Source organism: Epinephelus moara, chromosome 6 (assembly GCF_006386435.1).
Source record: "Epinephelus moara isolate mb chromosome 6, YSFRI_EMoa_1.0, whole genome shotgun sequence".
NCBI classification, from domain to species: Eukaryota; Metazoa; Chordata; class Actinopteri; order Perciformes; family Serranidae; genus Epinephelus; species Epinephelus moara.
The window spans coordinates 43,214,613-43,233,584 of record NC_065511.1 but is presented as its reverse complement, the minus strand read 5'-3'; the positions used below and the strand labels follow the sequence as shown (position 1 = coordinate 43,233,584).

At 41.0% G+C, this 18,972-nt stretch overlaps 2 protein-coding genes across 4 annotated transcripts in view; one reads left to right on the top strand and one right to left on the bottom strand.

The window, feature by feature from the left end:
• LOC126391332 (methyltransferase-like protein 27) overlaps positions 1-18,972 on the top strand; it is a 242,783-nt gene that overhangs the window by 200,097 nt on the left and 23,714 nt on the right. The gene's annotated exons all lie outside the window — the stretch shown is intronic.
• Positions 1,458-18,972, bottom strand: part of syt11b (synaptotagmin XIb) — a 22,469-nt gene continuing 4,954 nt past the window's right edge. Inside the window, exons 2-4 of the mRNA XM_050046013.1 lie at positions 11,822-12,747; positions 9,489-9,609; positions 1,458-4,668 (exon numbers count right to left, since the gene is read on the bottom strand). Of these exons, the coding sequence (XP_049901970.1) occupies positions 4,358-4,668; positions 9,489-9,609; positions 11,822-12,747 (1,358 nt within the window). The 3' untranslated portion in view covers positions 1,458-4,357. The remainder of the gene's footprint in view (positions 4,669-9,488; positions 9,610-11,821; positions 12,748-18,972) is intronic.

Here is an 18,972-nt window from a genome sequence, read left to right as displayed (position 1 = left end):
TCTGATGCTCCGTTTCAACTTCAGCAGCTCGTCTTCACCATGTCTACATGACTAAATGTTAATGAGCTGCTGACACCTGATTGGCTGATCAGATATTTGTGTTAATGAGCAGTTGAACAGGTGTACCTAATAAAGTGGCTGGTGAGTGTAAAGTAATGGAAACACTTAAGTGAAGTACAAGTTCTTAATCTCCTGACTGACTACACTCACCTGAAACACCTGCCAACCGAACAAACACTGGGTTAATCATGTTAACCTGAGACTCACCTGTCGGCCTCCATGTTTGAAGAATAAACTCAGCTCCACAGTCTTCCTCCATCTTCATCACACTCAGGTTAAATCCACAGAGAACAGGAAACTCTCCGTTATTCATTTTACGTCTTATTTTCTTCATTAGAACCAACAATCCACTCAGTCACAGGGTGATCTGGACGGTGCGCGTGGCTCTGACGTCACTCCAGGTGAACTAAAGTTTAGTGCTTTCGGAGGCGGGGAAAATGTTTTCGGGGGCGGGGCTAAAATCGCTACAGCTACATAAGATTATTATTAAAATTTCAGCAGGAGAATCAACATTAGATTATAGTCTGAGTTAGGGACTGTTCTCTACTCATCAGAGGAGGGTGGCTTCGTTTTTTTCCCCACTGAAACCACAAATATTAAATATTAATATTTAAAGATATTTTTTGGGCATTTTTAAGCCTTTAATTGATAGGACAGCAAGTGTGAAGGTGTGAGAGAGAGAGGGAATGACATGCAGCAAAGGGCCAGAGGCTGGAGTTGAACCCGGGCCACTGCGGCAACAGCCTTGTACATGGGGCGCCTGCTCTACCACTAAGCCACCGACACCCCATATTTTTCTTTTCTTTTGATCACATTCACAAAAATGACAGACAACTGGAACACATCAGGCCTCGAGCCACGGCTGTCGCTGGTGCAGAGATAAACTCCCTGAATTACAGTGTGGTGGACGTGAGCCCAGGGGACAGCCGTTACTTTATGAAAACAAAAGACATAAAATACAAATTTATCTCACGATACATGACACATTTCATTAAAATGGGATTTTGTGTCATTTGTATTTGAAGCTATTATGACGTCACAATGACATTTATAATAATCAGTGTTGAATGTTTAAACTCTGAGTCAGGTACGAAGGAAATGAAGCAAAAGCCACAAATAAAAGGCCATTTTTAATATAATAAAATTAATGACTGATCTTTCATTTATTTTGTATGTTCCTTTGATGTGTTTGTCTTATTTTTCAAATCCGGATGGCTGAAGAATGACACATTTATGCAGGCACCAAGACTCATTTCAATGTAATTTAATTAGTTAATATAAATGTGTGTAGTGAATTAACAATATTTTTCATTGTCCCGACAGACGGAGGAGACAAAGACAGAAGAACATCACATTAATAATATGTTAAACAAAGGAGGCGTCAGACGAGGCGTTCAGGGCTAACTTGTTCTTTTTATTTGCACGTCCAATTAGTGTTAACAAACCTAACACAGAGGTTAGCATCCGGGTCTACAGCAGGGGGCGCTCAAACACACTAAAGCTCCGAGGACATCAGACAGGAAGGAAACCAGCAAACATCTTCATATCTGTACAAATCTACAGTCAGTCAGTGCGTCAGCCCGCAGCAGCGTGAAGGATGACTTCTTCTTCTTCTTCTTCTTCTTCTTCTTCTTCTTCTTCTTCATGTGTTGATAATAAAGCTGTTTCTATGAGCTGTCTGCGGCGGCGTTACACCTCCAGGTTTTACACCAGGTATTCAGAGAGCTGTCGGCCTGATGAGCAGATTTAAGGTGGACTAACTTAAACGTGTGCGTCTGGAGAGAACTGTGGAGAACAAGTATACAAACCAAGTTCAACCTCACTTTGACACAGATCCACTGGGCTTTAGAAAACACACTCAGATGAACTGAAAACAGTTGCAACAGCGCCACCAGCAGGCCGATGAAATCATCTCTGCAGGGAAATGTTCACGGGGAGAAATCCTTCACAAACCGAGTTAGACAGACGACAAAGAAAATACACAAAATGAGACAGAACGGAAGCGAAGAGGAGCTGTGGCTGCTGACGGCGTTTCACACCCGTAAACATCGACTCCACGGCTGCAGAGGGTTGCTGCGTGTCTGGAACATTTCCACAGGAAGTTAAACTCTGGGAATTCTGCACAATTTAAATATAAAAATCAGACCTTTTAATAGTGAATTTATTTGGGGGTAAAAACACATAAAAAGCAAAACTACATCTGAATGATTACTTTGGTTTAAAGTCTGATCATTTAATCAGTCTTACAGTTTGAGACAAGTTAGACTGAAGATAAATTAACAGAAAAAAAATAACAAAATTAATAATTCATTCGGCCATTTTAATCACACTTTTCAGACATTTATCAACATTTTGGCAGACATATTATTAAATATTTTTTCCGATATTTTGTCAACATTTTTTCGATCATTTGTTAACATTTTTCAGAAACATTTTTTTCTGAAAATTTAATAATATTTTTTGGACATTTCATTAACATTTTTTGAACATTTTACTAATGATAATAATAACTGTATTAATATGTCAACGTGAGCTTCTATATTTTGCTTCACAGTTTTTTCAAATCTGTAAATGGATTCACTGCTGTCAGGCTAACGTTACTAGCCAACATTAGCTTACTTTAGCTACTATTTTCTACCTACTAGATCAATCGTTTACAGAAGTTTGGTGAAACGCTGTTAAATCTAAGTTGTGTCTAAAAACAAGCCGTCACAGCACATTGTGATTGCGTCCAATGCGAGACGTATTTGATGTTTGACATTAGTTGACTCTGCTCCTCTGGACTGAAGATGAAGGTTTTTGATCCACATCTGCTGACTTTTTTCAAGACTAAAAATCAGGTTGTTTTTCCCTAATTTGACAAAATGAAACAGCTGTAAAAAAATAAATAAAAATAAAATAAAAAATCAAAGGCATTAATGCAGGGTTCAGTCTTTGCCTCAGTCTGGACACTAATGTGTGATGTCATCTGCAAAGAAGCTATAAAGCTGATTTTTTCATTCCTGTTTTAAACAGTCATGTCTGCTTGTGACGGCCAAAGGTTTGTTTCTATCTACATGAGACGTGGTGAAAACAGCCTGAGGAAATATTATATAAGTATTTACACTTCATTAATTCCCATGGAAAGTTTCCACCTTGAATATTCCCAGAACTTTGCGCCCCTGATCAAGACTTCATCATGTCGAGATAAAACACAAAGTGTCTGTGTTTGGTTTGATTACAACGTCGTCTATATACTTAATTGTGATGAGAAAGTATTGACTCAAATATCAAAATGTTTCTGTCTCATTATCTCCAGATAACAAACTCAGTGATTTCTGTGACACAGTCCAGATAACGACGACATAATGAAGTCATGACGACAGGTTTCAATCAGCCGCCACAGCTGCTTCCTGCTTCCATCAGAGCATCTCGAGGATTTTGTAAATTAAATATCATTCATGTTACAAACACGTATTTTACATCGTCTCTCAGTCTGCTTGATTCATCAGCGTCTGATGTTAACCACAGTTTGTAAATCCACATTAAGATGAGGGCGATGACGGAGACTCCGCCTCCTCCAGGATCGGGGTTCAGTCTGCGGGACCGATGAGTGAAGATGATCGTTGAAAGGCAGGGAGCATGCTGCCGACTAAAACCTCCGTTAACCCCCAGAAACATGTCAAATATTGGATCATGTGGTCGAGTATCAGGAGCGAGACGTGGGAGCTTTGTAGCAGTTTCTTATTTGGTCCTAATGAGGAGTATTTATATTGGATATATTAGTTAAATGCAGTGTTAGTGAATATTTAAACCGTCTTCCTGTCGATCAGTCAGCAGCTCTTCATTTGCTTTGTTTTTTTTTCTTGGGACAGACATGCGATGAACTGCATGACAACAACAGCAAGAGGGGAATCTTTTTTTCTTATTTTTTAAATGATATGTGAGCATTCCTTCCCCCCGTCTACACACATGGACAGCCAGGAGACATGAGGACAGTCTGAGAAATGGACTCATGGTTTCTCTTTTAAAAACAGCTCGTCTTCTTTTCTTTAAAGAACTGCGGGATTTTTATCAGACTGCGAATGTCGTGGTGGAAGAAAGAGAAAGAGTAGAGACAGAGAGTGTTTAACTATGATCACAACAGTGTGTGTGTTGTGCGTGTGTGTGTGTGTGTGTGTGTTGCATGTGTTGTATGTGTTGTATATATATGTGTGTGTGTGTGTGTGTGTGTGTGTGTGTGTGTGTGCTGTACACTGAGTTTTTATTTCCCAGTGGGGTCCACTGGTGGAGTCAGCTGGTTTCTGGCGGTCCTCCCTCAGTACTCGCTCAGGTTGTGCCATTTGGAGATCTGCCGGCGGGGGTTTTCGCAGACCTCCCTCCAGTGGGAGGCTCCGGAGGGGGCGGGGCTGTGGAGGCCGAGCAGCAGGCGGCCCAGCACCTCGTTCTTGGTGGTCCGGTCGAAGTCGACCACCAGGAACTCCACGGAGATCTCGGGCAGGAGCTCGGGTGGGATGTCGTAGATGAAGGACTCGTTGAAGACCGGGTTCAGGGTGCACTTCTTCACGTGGGTCTTCTTCTTGGCGATGCGCTTACGTCCGTAGAAGATGTTCACCTTCACGTACGGATCTGAGGAGGAAACAACAAAACAACAACACTGATTTATGAGGAACTTCTCAAAACCAACTTTACAAACTTCACTTCAATAAAACTGCAAAAAATCAACAAACCATGACGACACTGATCTGATTATTGTTTTAATCAAATCCATTCATTGTTTTGCCAATAAAATGCCCCAAAGCATGAAATATAAATATATTTTTCCCCTTTTTTTCCTCTGCACTGTGTTCTGTGTATTTCTTGGTTTTTATTGGATGATTTTTCACTGACAGCTCAGTGTACTTCCTGTCGTCATTTATCTTTTGTTGTATTTTTCTGTATAATGTTAATTAAGTTCTTTTGTCCACATTTCCTACTTGTTTTATAATCGTCTGTTTTTCTCCTTACGATGAGGGAAGGTCCGGTTGTATCATCCTGTGTCTCCGCACTCATTTCTTATTTACTTTTTGGATTTTATGCAGTTTTACATGTGTGCAAAATAAATAAATAAATAAATAAATATGTTTAATCCAACCAACAAGATCTTCAGTAAACTTTCATGTATGAAAAGAATTATCTCTTCCAGTTTCAGAGGCAGACGCTTAAAATATGATTAAAATCACTATTTGATTATCAAAATAATTTGTGATTATTTTTCTGTTGATCAATTAATGAACCATTTATTGAAGAAGAAAAAAAAAAAAAACAGCTGTTAAACCAATCAAGTTTTAAGGCTGAAAGTCTTGTGTCAAAATAAAAAATAAACACATCAATACATCAATATATATATCACAATATGCGTCCTCCACAAAGTTTTTTTTTTATCTCACAGATGGCGCTATAGAGCTGCTACAGAGTCCTGTTGTTGTGCTGCCTTTACATTTTTACACAGAACCAAATGTCGGCGGCATCATGTCGCTCCTGTGTGATTTTAACAGCATGATGACATCATGGAAAACAAGAAAGGTGTGACAGGCACGACATGTAACACAACAGCATCGGCCTCTAGCGTGACATATAACATACGTGTCTGCAGTGCTTTTGTGACATAAGCTGTCAAAACGTCACACTGTCCCGTCCTGCCAGCTCTCCCTTTTACACAGACGTTGATTCAGTGCTATTTGTACATTCGCTGTCGGCTTAAAGGCGAGACAACTCTGTGGCCACATTTAGCACCTGTACCTTTCATACATAATGGTGAGGCAGAATAACGGTGCTGCATTTTGCTTTGAACAGGCAGTTACAAGGAGATGAACACTGCACTTTGAGGCATTTTAAAATGTATGAGCACCAAAACTCCAGTGAACTCTGGTGACTGCATCACTGAGATTGTTCTGAGGGGCTGTGTGACTGTGTGGTTTGGCAACAAAAGCAGGGCTATTATTGGCACAGAACTACAACTTCATGACACTGACACCACACGCTGCAAAAAAAGCCCAAAACATCATCAAGGACACCAACTATCCTTCTTACACTCTGTTCTCACTCCTTCCCTCAAAAAAAACATTACGGCAGTATCAAATCAGTAACAGACCTCTTTGCTCAGGCAGTGAAGTTGCTCAACAGTTGATGCATCAATATAAACTGCACATTGTTGCTTGTTTATTGTTTGTCGTGGCAAACAAAGTCTCATATAAAATGATCTGATGTGTCACTCTGTCGTGTTTTAAATCAGATTTAACTCCATGAAAATATGAAGCAGTCTCCTCTGGGCTGAATAACATGTCAGAAACCTTCTGCACTTGGTTATCTCCTGCAGGAAAGGTTTTATGAAATCTTCAAAAACTATAATATCTAAACTTCACAGACATCTCAGAATATTTTAAGAGTTTAATTGACATCCAAAAAGGTCTGTTGAACAGGTGGTTCAACTCGCCTGTTCCTTTTTCATGTCGTCGCATCATGTATGACGACATGATGCGGTCTCCTTCAGCTGAACTTGATTATCTTCTCGAGTTGGATGTTTTAACCTTCAAAAAGTTTCTGGTTTCTGTCCTTCATTAGAGTTAATCCTGTCTTTCCTGCCGAAGGTTTTATTGGATTATCTGCGTGGTTTAAGGATTTTTTTAAGAGACAACAATCCTTCATAGGAACGTAATTTTGAAATCAAATTCAGGGCTTCACCCCAAAGGTGTGTTCAAGGATACAAAAGCTATTATTTCGGGATATTCAATTCATCTCAACCTCTCTCAAAGTCCAGACAGCTCAGCTGGTAGAGAAAGAGCTTTATAGGTTGAAGGTTGTGGGTTCAAATCCCGCCTGGCACAACTTTAAGTTTTGCCCTTTGACGTACAAATTAAGGTGTTGTTACCTGTAATGTTGATTTCAATTTTCTGCACCTTAAGATGTTAACTGTAAATGGATTAAGGTGCTGTTTTCTGTCTGTCAGGACTGTTTCATGAAGGTGTCTCTTATTGTGAAAAGCCGTCAGGAATGAGCCTGACAAACTGAACCAAAACAGACCAGACGGGATTTGAACCCACAACCATCAGACGAAGACACTCTGTCTTTATAAACTGAGCTGTCTGGATGCTGAGAAACAAACTCAGTGTCATACAGAAGACTTTTTAGTCATGAACACAACTGAAAACTGAAGCCCTGAATTTTGATGTTATCTCTTGTTGTACTTGTGTCAAAATATGATGTCATCTCCTCTCAGATGAACTAGATGTTAGAAAACTTTCTACACTTGGTTTTTCCCTCTAGCTAAGTTTTTTTTAAACCCTCAAAAACGTTTATTCATTTATGTGAGCTGATCCTGTTTTTCCTATTCGATGGTTTTAATTAAAAACTGTTGCCATGACGACCATTATTGCAGCTTACCAATATGGTTTTAACAATAATCTTGTCACAGTGCCCAGGCCTGATTCCAGCCATCTTTATTCATTAGCATAACATGGAGGACGAACTGCAGCAGGTCTTCCTCTCAGCCCTCAGTGTGAACACATGGTGTATGTCTCCATCTAGTGGTTCAATCATGGGACTGATGCAAACACTGTGTGGAGGTCCTAACCTTCAATAGAGTAGTAATCGTCCAATTAGGCCAATTAGTTGTAGTTCTCTTTGAATCAGACGAATATAGAGGTCTGATAAATTTTTTTACAGCTTCGGTTCATCTCCTCAGTGTTTTTGCACCTGAGCTGTGTGAAGATAAAACTGGGGCTGAAATTTATTGAGTTGTTAAACTGGCCCTACAAGTAGAAAGAAATGAAGTTACATAATATTACAGATGAGAGCAAATCATCTACCAGTTATTCCCTGATAAAATGATCTTCATCGCACCAACTCAGTGCCAAACAGTTAATAAGTTAGCATATAAGTCCAATACCTGGATTATAAATCTTAATTTTCTACACATTGTGAATCCATAACATGTGGGTGTTTTCGAGCCAGCCCATCTACCATACGCACCGCTGTCATCATCATCATCAGTTGGCCCCGGACTGTTTCATTAAGGTGTTACTTATTGTAAAAAGCCTGTTATGAATGAACCTGACAATCTGAACCAGGAACACTCTGAGGGTCCACAGAAGGAACAAAAAAAAATAAAAAAAATGTTCAGGGGGGGATTTGAACCCACAACCTTCACACTGTAAGATTATTTCTCTACCCAGCTGAGCTGTCCAGGGGGGTAAGAATGATCGGAGTCTCACAGAGAAGAATTAGACTTTTATCCATGAAGACAACTTTGGGGTGAAGCCCTTAATGTCACTGAACAATTAAGGTCCATCTAAGAGACTGTTTGTCTCCATTAAACCTCACATATAATCCATTAAAACACTCAACAGGAGAGATGGAAATGGCTTGAACTACAATCCAGAAATTTTTTTTGAAGGTCCAAAAAACAAGTGTGAAAAGTTTCCAAGTGAACATGTCGTTCAGCTGAAGGAGACCGCATCATGTCGTCTTATATCTGATTTAATTCATGTTGATGAAGGTGAAGTTTCTTCTTCAACTCTCTGGTCCTTTGTGTTCACCTGGTCCAGTGGGAAGGATCTGGACCGGCAACCTGGAAACTGGAGTTCAAGTCCTGCCTGAGGTATGTCACTCAGGTGTGTGTGATGAGTGTGTGGGTTCATTTCTCTGTGTTGCGTTCGTCGCTGCGATTTCAACTTGCGAATTTCAAATTTCAACTTGCGCATTTCCAAATTTCCACCATCAGCCAACAAGGAGGGGACAAAGAACAAGTGAGTCCATGTGGGTTGAGCTAGCTAGCTAGCTTAGCAAGCTAGCTAGCTCAACACCATCATTTTTGAATGTCAATTAAACTCTTAAAATATTCTGAGACTTTTGGAATGAAATTAAAGTACTTTAAGAAGAAAAACGTATGGCATTACAGAAAAGAAAGTTGTAGTTTTACAGTAAGAAGTGGTTATGACCTGAGGTACGTCACTCAGGTAGGGTCGACTGTAGTCCAATGAGGAAGGAACAGAGAACAGGTGAGTCCACGTCAGCCCAGGTGAGCTGAACTGCTCACTGTGTGGACATTTTATTTTGGCATTTTTACTTTTTGGATTGGATTTTAGACCATAAATCATCACAACTGTCCACTAAATAATCAATGGAAGTATATTCATAATATTCATAATGCAGTGTTTCATTTAAACACATTTTGTTTACAAACTATCATTTAAATTCCTTCAAAATGTGAACATACACAGTCTCTGTGTTCTTCTGACTGACAGAAAACATATTTCTATAATTTATTTCATGTTTTATGTTTGCAGTCTGTGTCTGCCCTCGGGAACAGTAAAGTTAAATTTGAAGACAGGAAAAGTGTCAACCAAAGAAAAAGGAGGAAGAAACGCAGTAAACTTTAAACTAGATAAACCCAGCAGAGGGCGACTCACTTGCTGACAGGCCGGTGATGTCCATCTTGGGGAGGTGTCGAGCCTTCAGGACGACCACGCTGAGACGATGAGACACCGGCTGGTAGGACAGAGACGCCAGCAGCTCTCCACGACTCTCACACTGAAAACACAAACACATTCAGTCTGTCTCTGCAGAGCGACTTTCAGACACTTTACTGTAGTAATTCTACACTGTGAAAATACAAATAAATGTCCTGCATTTTAAAACCTTATTTCTGAGTCTGAGTTTGTTTCTGTGGTTTTTTATTTTACATTTTAAACCCTTACAGACGACGTCAGCACAACAGCTGATCAGCACATTTCAGAGTGAGACTGCAGCTTGTTTTATTCATCGGTATGTTCATGACTTTAACCTGATAAACACAGAACAGCAGCGGGACTGTCACTGAGACAGACTGTCAGTGGATTATAGCCACCGCTCTGAGGTCAGACCAGCCTGTTGCCATGGTGACACACAGCTGCTGACGGCACCATCACTTAGTCAGAGTCGGGACAACAATAACAACAACAAACAGAGGAGTTTTTTCACATTAAGTGAAGTCACAATGGAATGAATCACATTTTTGTTTTTTTCTCAGGTTGAACACGATCACCAGTTTGAGCTTCCTCTGGGAATTTACCACTTTAACGTCTTTACAGAATTTTGAGACGCTGGTAAGGCTGAAAAACATCTCTGAGAAATAAAGACGGACTTTTTTAGCTTTAGTTTGAACATTAAACAACAGATCCATTGAAAAGAATCAATACATGTTGTTAGATAATCATCAATAATAATAATAATAATAATAATGATAACTGTTGGCTGCAGGTTCATATTGAACCTCAGAAATAATCTATAAGACTGTTTTCTCCATTAGATATTGACTTTATTCATTAGTCAGATGCTTCTGTCCAAAGCAACATTCACATGAACAAATTATTGATTAACTGATTAACATGTCTCCGGCTGGACAACAACACTTCTGGATCATTACTGAAACTGGACAAAGTGTAACTCCATCTGATAGAAATTAAACACAGAACTACAAAATATAACTACAGAATAATACTTTAAAGGGACAGTTCACCCACTAATCAATATACATGTTTAACTGTTTTGGTCTGTGGATTATCTTGAGCAACCGGGTCATGATTTCTGGAACGAGACTAGGGATGGGTACCGAAACCCCAAATTATTCAAGACTGTAGTATTGATAAGCTCCGACGTTAACGTTCTGCTGTCGGTACTGGAGAAATTCAGAGGATATTTTTCTTGTCTATTTAGGTTACATAAACGTGATCTTGTACAGTTTTTATCTCACCAAGTCCATCTGTAATTTGATAAGATTAAGACATTTGTCACTGATGCATTTTTGCTATTCAACCCAGAGGAGAGCTGTCTGTGTCGCAGCCTGCTGCATGTGTGAGGGGCGGGGCCAGCTCTGACACTCTGTGTCACACACACACACACACACAGTGGTCCTGCTCTCAGTGACGATGGCGGCGAGAGCAAAGTGCTCTGAAGTATGGTTATACTTTACAAGAGTTGATGCTGACACTGCTTCAACAACTCCTGTGCATGTGAGGGCAGAGACACGAGCAATCTTTGGTAACATCTACTCAAAGTTCATCACATACAGGCGGAGTAATACACTGTGTTCGACCACCTAGCTTGTAGTTCATCTCCTGTTACCTCACCAGCCTCAGGTATGTTAGAGTCCATGACAGTACTTCATTCAGGATCCTGGGGTTTCTACCATTCTTTACCTGTTAGGGGTTTTAGGGAGTTTATTCCTGATCCACTGTGAGGGTCAGCGGACAGAGGGCTGTCTGCTGTAAAGCCTCTGAGGCAAACTGTGATTTGTGATGTTGGGCTTTATAAAGAACATTGAAAATTGAAATTGAATTCAAAACAATGCTGTAGCAGAAAGTTAATTTATATACTGTACTTACATACATAGAAAGTAAAGCAGTGTTAATTCTGTTCTTTTTTTGTTTCAGTGTTCTCTCTTAAAAAACCCCTCAAGAAACGATTAGCATTACCATTAAAGTACCGGATTGATGAGCAGTGTCGGTAAGAGTAGTTGTATCATTGAAATCTTAACGATCCCCATCCCTGACAGGGTGAGCATCTAGTTCTGTTATACTGGAGCCAAATGAAGGCATCTCTATGGCTGAATTCTCCAACACTTGGCAGCTCACACCAGAACACTCTGGACTGATAAACATTAAACTCTACAGGTGAGAGGAAAATATGTATTTATGATTTAAAGGTGAACTGTCCCTTTAAGGATGTAGCTAACCTTCTCCACATGCTGACCGCCGTCACTCACCTGCATGTTCCTCTTGGTGATCTGCTGGCTCAGGTGGACTCGGCCCGTGCTCGGGTCCACGCCCTTCAGCGGCACCACGGCCTCCCCGATGACATCATCACGGGCAAAGCGGTCGAAGCTGAGGACCAGGAAGTGCAGCGTGAGCTCAGGCAGTGAGCTGTAGGCCACGCCATAGAACGTGAAGGTCTCGTCGAACAGCGGGTCCAGGGTCTTCCTCAGCACGCGGGTCTTGACGCGGTGCTTCTTCTCTGGCAGGATGGTCATCTTCACGTAGGGGTCTGAGCTGCCCGCCTGCTCATCCATGGCGGGGAGGCCCCGGGCCCCGACGATGGTCACCACGAGGGCCTTCTTGGGGAAGTTGTAGTCGACGGTGAGGCTGATTGTGCCCAGGCTGGGCTCGGGCTCAGGATCCGAGGAGGCAGGGGTGAAGGGGGAGGCTGTCTTGCTGCTGGTCTGGCTGCTGCTGGCCGAGCTGCTGTCCAGGCAGCAGTAGTCGGCACGGACCGGCAGCGCCCGCTCCACTCGGGCCTGGCCGTGGGCGGGCGGCACCAGGTGACTCATCTGCAGCTGCCCTGGGACGTCAAGGATGTTGTTCTCTGCATCCACCAGCACCATGCCCCTGCCAGTGCCGGCACTGGTGGGACAGCTTCGCTCTCCGTCACGGTCAGAGCGGTCCACGCGCCGGATGCCTCGTACAATCCTCTTGCTGCTGCTGAGGGATTCTGGGTAAATGCTGATGCCCTTCAACATGTGGATGAACTTGTAGGGGGGGTCTTCGGCATCGCAGTAACGGTCGCCATGCAGTTTGTAGCGTCCAGAGACGCGCAGGTAACGGCGCTGACAGAAAGACCAGAGCAGAACCAGAACAACCACGACCAAAACCAGAACACCAGCTCCCAGGAAGCCCGCCAGGACCGGAGACATGGCTGAGACAGACACACAGAGACACAGAGGGGACATGTTAGACACCAAACCACTGCTCAGTTCATTGATTAATAATTAAACAGTTCAGATCAGCTGATCTTTTGAAATGTTTTTTTAGGCAAAAATGTTAAAAATGAAGTTTTTTTTAATGGTGAAAATATTAAGAAATTATGTCATAATAATAATTCAGATACTTTAATGTCTCACATGTTATGGACCAAACTGTCACAGCCATAATTAAAGGAGCAGATTGATAACTCTGTAATATTCACCACTATTAGATAATTATCACATACTGAGTTATGAACAGTAGTTGTCAATATAATGTTGCAGTAGGTTTTTGATATGCGCCTTTACTGCTGTTGATGTCATGGACGATAGCCAGGGTGTGAAATTAGCACCAGCAGTTGACTTCTAGATTTGTTTCAGTCACCAGCCAAAAACACAACAGTAATCTACTGAGCAGCTAGATTTTGGAATCCACCAGTCACTGTGGCAGGTTGACAAAAAAGGTTCATTTCCAACCCTGCCGATGGCTCTCACTTTAACAACACCGTTTAATGATTCAGTTCTGTTCATTTTTTCTGTTTCCACAGTGTAAAGTTGTGGATGGTACCAACAGAAGCGTTCCTTAGCGTCCCCATGTTTGGTCCCCCCTCTGTTGGGGTACCTAGCACACAGATCTGGTACTAAAAGGTGGAGCTAGAAACCCTGCAGTCTGATTGGTCAGTAGAGGACGGTCACTCTGGTTTTATGTAACCTCTGTTCATACATCAGTAAACTACAACTATAAAATGAAAGAGAAAAAAATAACTTCATTCACTGTCCACTATCTAAGTGGCAGCCATGACAAGAGCTATTTGAATTCTCTAAATGAGAATCAAAGGTGCTTCAGTGCTTCCTCTCTTATCTCCTTTAGCAAAGGATAAACTCGACCATGCTTTACCAACAGAAAGGAGATAATGCCGTCCCACAATTCCTTTAAAGCGACGCACCATTCAGCTGTTCATGGAAACAAACAATATGCTATCTTGCATAAATTTAACATCACATTATTTCCATACATTCATGCTAATTAGGATTTATGTGAATAAATATGAGCGGACGGGAGGGCAAGTGTGAGCGACCATTTTGTTTCACCTTTGTGACCGGCTGCCTGTTTCGTTTTTTATTTCACTCCAACATTGGTAATTAGGTTTATACAGCCTGCACCAAACAGCATGATGAGAGAGCACAGGGTGCAGTATCTAGGATGAGCTTTTAGTACATCACAGTTTCATCATGGCAGACCCAGGACAATTACATTTGCTGTCTCATAATGACGGAGTTTAGATTGAGTGCAGTCTGACTCTCTTAATATCCTGCTTGTCCTCTCTGAAGTCTTTATAAATCCTCCGTCACATCTTTCCATCACCTCCTGTTTTCCATCAAGGTCAGGGGAAAGTGTTTAGTAAGTGTTTCATTTGACTATTCTATGTGATTTTGTGCATACTCGCCCGTTAAATTCTATCAGATCCTCCAGAATATCCTCCATACGAGATTGAACCATACCATTTCGCCGTTCTGTAACTGGGCAATCAGCTTTTTCTGTAAAGGCCACTAATCAGTGGAACACCCTGCCTGATGTTGTGAGGAGCTGCAGCTCTGTCAGCACTTTCAAAATCACCCTAAAAAATCTGTTAAAAGCTGCTCAGCTCACTGACTTGGTCTTTAGAACTTGGTTTTTGGTGTGTGTGTGTGTGTGTGTGTGTGTGTGTGTGTATGTGTGTCTGTGCGCGAGTAGCTTGTTATTTTCTGTCTATCCTTGTATGCTGTTTTTATCTGTTTTGCTATTGTACTGTATTTTTTACTGTGACCTGCCAAGGGACTACAGACGCGAATTAGCTTGAAGCTATAATCTGCTACGGTGCATCAAATGGTGACATTTATGTTTGAGCTGTACATTGTCCCTTTTAAATAAATAAAAGAAAAAAAAAAAACTATTCACCCACAGCCACTGGCCCCTTGCTGAGTCAGTGATGATGAAATCGTTTTTACCACCACACCACCCAGGATGACATCACCGTTAAAAACAGTAACATCATTTACAGGCAGTGATGTCATCACTTCGATCCTCCTGAGGTCTCATTAGGAACATCAGAGGACTGAAGAGATCCCTGCGGCAGGGAGGAGGAGGAGGAGGAGGAGGAGGAGGGAGATGGGAGATAGGGAGAGAGTGGCAGAGGAGCTCATGTAGGAGGAAAACAGAAAAAGAGGAGGAGCAGGAGGAGGAGTCTGTGGAGGTCTTTGTTAGCTGCGTACAGAGGAGTATTGTTGTACTGATCTGTCCCACGAGGACACACACACACACACACACACAGATTACCGTACTGGCCTGAGTATAAGAGCGACCTGACAATCAGCTGTTTTCTTTCTCGTCCTGCAGGTAAAGTGTCTCTGAGATATTAATGATATCATGTGAAGAAGAAGAGCGCTCTTCGTCCAGGACGTCTTTGAAACATGAAATAATCACATTAACGCAGAACGTTTGTGATCAGTCCCTCTCTCTGTCTCTGTCTGATGATTTTCTCTGGCAGCTGTAATTATGGTCTGTATGTCTCCACAGTAGAGACACCAGGAGACATTTCCTGAACTTGTTTCCTCTGCAGCAGCTAAAATGTTAGAAACTCCTACAGGCTGCTTTATTTTAATGTGTGTCTGAACCTGGACTCTTCCCTCTGCAGCCTGCAGGTGAACCTGTTTGCTCAGATACGTTGGTGTCCTTTATGAAGGCCGTGTTAGGGAGGGGCATTTCAAGCAACTTCCATATTCAAGTACTGGCACTAACTTAGTAGAGTACTCTAGCACTTCCAAAAAACACCTAATGTAAGAAAAGGGATGTGAATTGGCTAACGAAACTACGAACTGATGAAATCTGAAATGTATTTATCAAACAACCAGTTCAATTAGCCTGTTAAATCAAAAATTCAAAGTTAATATGAAGTAGCGACATTTAGTGTTCAAATAGACCCTTTTAGAGCGACGTCACAGTGACATCATGTTATCAGCTGGAGGTGCAGCTGCCTCTCCCCCACAGGGCTGTAGGCTCCATAGGAGTGTTAAAATGTGTTTGTCTTGTTGTGTTATTGGGAGCCAGAATAGAAGGAGTCATGGCTCAAAATCAGCCGCCACTGCCCGTCAACAAAAACAAAGACAACTATGGTTAAATGTGATAAGACCAAAGGACTGGACGGAGGCCATCATCAAAAATGCTCACATGTGCAGCGCACAAGTATTTCCTGTTGTAGGGATGAATAAGGTTATGTGATGCGTGCCGTTCTGGTCTCATAACAGCCTGTGACAGGTTACAACCTGATGATTAGAGGAGAAATGGCAGAGCACAAAAAAGAGAAGGAAATCAGCTGTTGATTTATATATATAGATCCCAGGGAACATTTGTTTAAATGTGTAATTAGGGATAGATTTTATTTAGTTAAACTATTAATATTGTAACAGAATCTGAATCTGACTCTGAGTTACTGTTGCTGTTCACAAACTAAAGAAATGAGAGATAATTTTTGTTTAGTTTTTACTGAATATTTGAAGGTAAACTGTAAAACTACATCACTTATTTTGTTGTAATTCTACCTTCTTAAATTAAAAATATATATAAAAATATTATATATTACTAATTTGTCATATTGTCAAGAATACCATTATCGCAAAAATACCCTGAAATATTGTGATATTATTTTAGTTCAGTTTCTCAATATCAATCAATCATCTAAACTGTTGTCAACAAACATACTGATTCTGACTTTTACTGTAACCAACGTCCAAATACACCTCACAGCTTCAACAGATTGTGTTCTGATTTCTGACTGACCTGTGACCTCAGATCAGCCTCACAGGGAATGTGTGGTTGTTTCTGCAGCAGGTGAATCACTGATTAATATTCTGCTGATATTAAAAATCTGCACACAAAGATAAATATTATTAACTTCATCCACTATAAACTGTCTGGTTAAAATAAATCAGCTGTGTAGCGCTGCAAACAACCATTACTACTATCAATTAATGTACTTTAATATTTTAAAATGACTGATTAATAATAACTTGTTATATCATCAAGAATATCACAAAAATATCCTGAAATATTACATTATTTTAGTGCCATATCGCCCACCCCTACTCTCCATTAAACAGAATATCTAATGTCATGAGCAGGCCTGTCACGATACCAGAATTAGTAGTCGATACCAATACCAGTGAATTTCCACGATTCTCGATACCATGATAGAAATCAAAAAACAGAACTCATGTATTTCTAAATTCACTACTTTATTAAAACTGTTTCAAACTTTAACGTTAACGTTAACCTAGGCCTCATTTACACCGTCACATCACTTCCTGAGAGAAATCTTATAATTAAGGTGACAGTTCTGAACCTCCAACATAAAGCTGATTCTGAGCCCGTCCTAAAACCAAAACCATCAAACAATTTTTGAAATAAAAGACTGAACAAAACGTCCAGAACAAATCACCAATCACCTGTAACTGTACACTGCTGTGACGATGCTCCACATTAATCACATGTATGAAACATGATGACATCATCACCACACTTAATTCTACGACATTAACACATCACTGATTAAATCGACTTTTAGCTCCATTAATCACAACCCAAACTCCTAAAAATCCTCCTTCCTGTTGTTGTCAGCGTTCATTCAGACCCCATCAGATGATGTCATGTTTTGGAAAGAGCTGAAAGCAGCTGAGCTCGCTGCCTAGCAACACACGCGCGCGCACACGCACACACACACGCACGCACACACACACACACACACACACACACACTGGGCTGTGAGGCTTTAACAGTCCACTGAGTAACACTGAGGATAAACTAACAGGACTCTCAGTCACAGGAAGAGTTTCTGATCTGCAGCAGCAACTTTAATTCATCACACAGAGTACTCGCTCTTCATTGGCTGGCTGGGAGCCAATAGGAGGCCAGCACTGCATTAAAACATGTTATTTTACTGAATCCTGCACTGAAAAAAAACAAAAAAAAAAAACTATCTCTTTACAGAAACAGAAAAACAATCTGCAAAAATATTTTCTTGGCTATTAATTATTAATCGTGACTTCACAAGCTAAAATGCTAAACATTAGTTCTTTGGTTAGTTTGTTTATTTATTAATTTTATTAAACAGGGACAGTGCACAGCTACTAGCTGCATCAGAGTCAGCTATAAGCTCATTTTCATCTGTAGTCCCTGGGCAGGAAACAGAGAATAATTTCTCTGCTAAAATATAACATATTCATGTCACAACAGCTTTAGAAATAACAACAGCAACAACCATTCAACTACAACACCACCACAACAACAAGAAGTGAATACGGTCTGTGTTTCTCTGTCTTTTTCCTCAGCAAATTAAATCTCTGATGACATAATGTCTGACACTGTATAGGCCCACGATTAATCAGATCATCAAATAAATAATCAGCATATTAACTGACAATGAAAAAAATGGTTACTGGCTTATAGACTTCACATTTTTCGATCTGCAATCAAATTAAATTGGCAGCTCATTTCAGTTGAGGCCTGAGTGACGTCAGTAAAGCTACATCAGATGAATGTCTGAGATCCTTCACACGTTCAATGTATAAATGTATGAATGAGTCATGTTCAATGTATCTGAGGATGTTTGTTGGTCACCATCTCATTAAAAATGTCTCATAACAACAAGGACAAGTAGAGAAGTGGCTCTCCAGGGTTGGACAAAATTTTTTGACGGAAAAATATGAGGACAGACTGAGCTCGACACAACTACCATCCAACTGTGAGACAGCCAAGAAGATAACAGTCCATCACCTACTGCCTGTGAAAGATCTGCGTCCATACAGCGCTGCTAAAAACCAAGGCTTTTGTTACATGCTAAAAACATGTGACCCCAGGTATGACTGCTGTCTCACGTTCTCCAGACTAGAGCAGGACATTATCTGACAGAGGACAGGAGACTGCTGTCTCACGTTCTCGAAACTAGAGCCGGACATTATCTGACAGAGGACAGGAGACACTGTCTCACGTCCTCCAAACTAGAGCAGGACATTATCTGACAGAGGACAGGAGACACCTGTCTCACATCCTCCAAACTAGAGCAGGACATTATCTGACAGAGGACAGGAGACACCTGTCTCACATCCTCAAAACTAGAGCAGGACATTATCTAAAAGAGGACAGG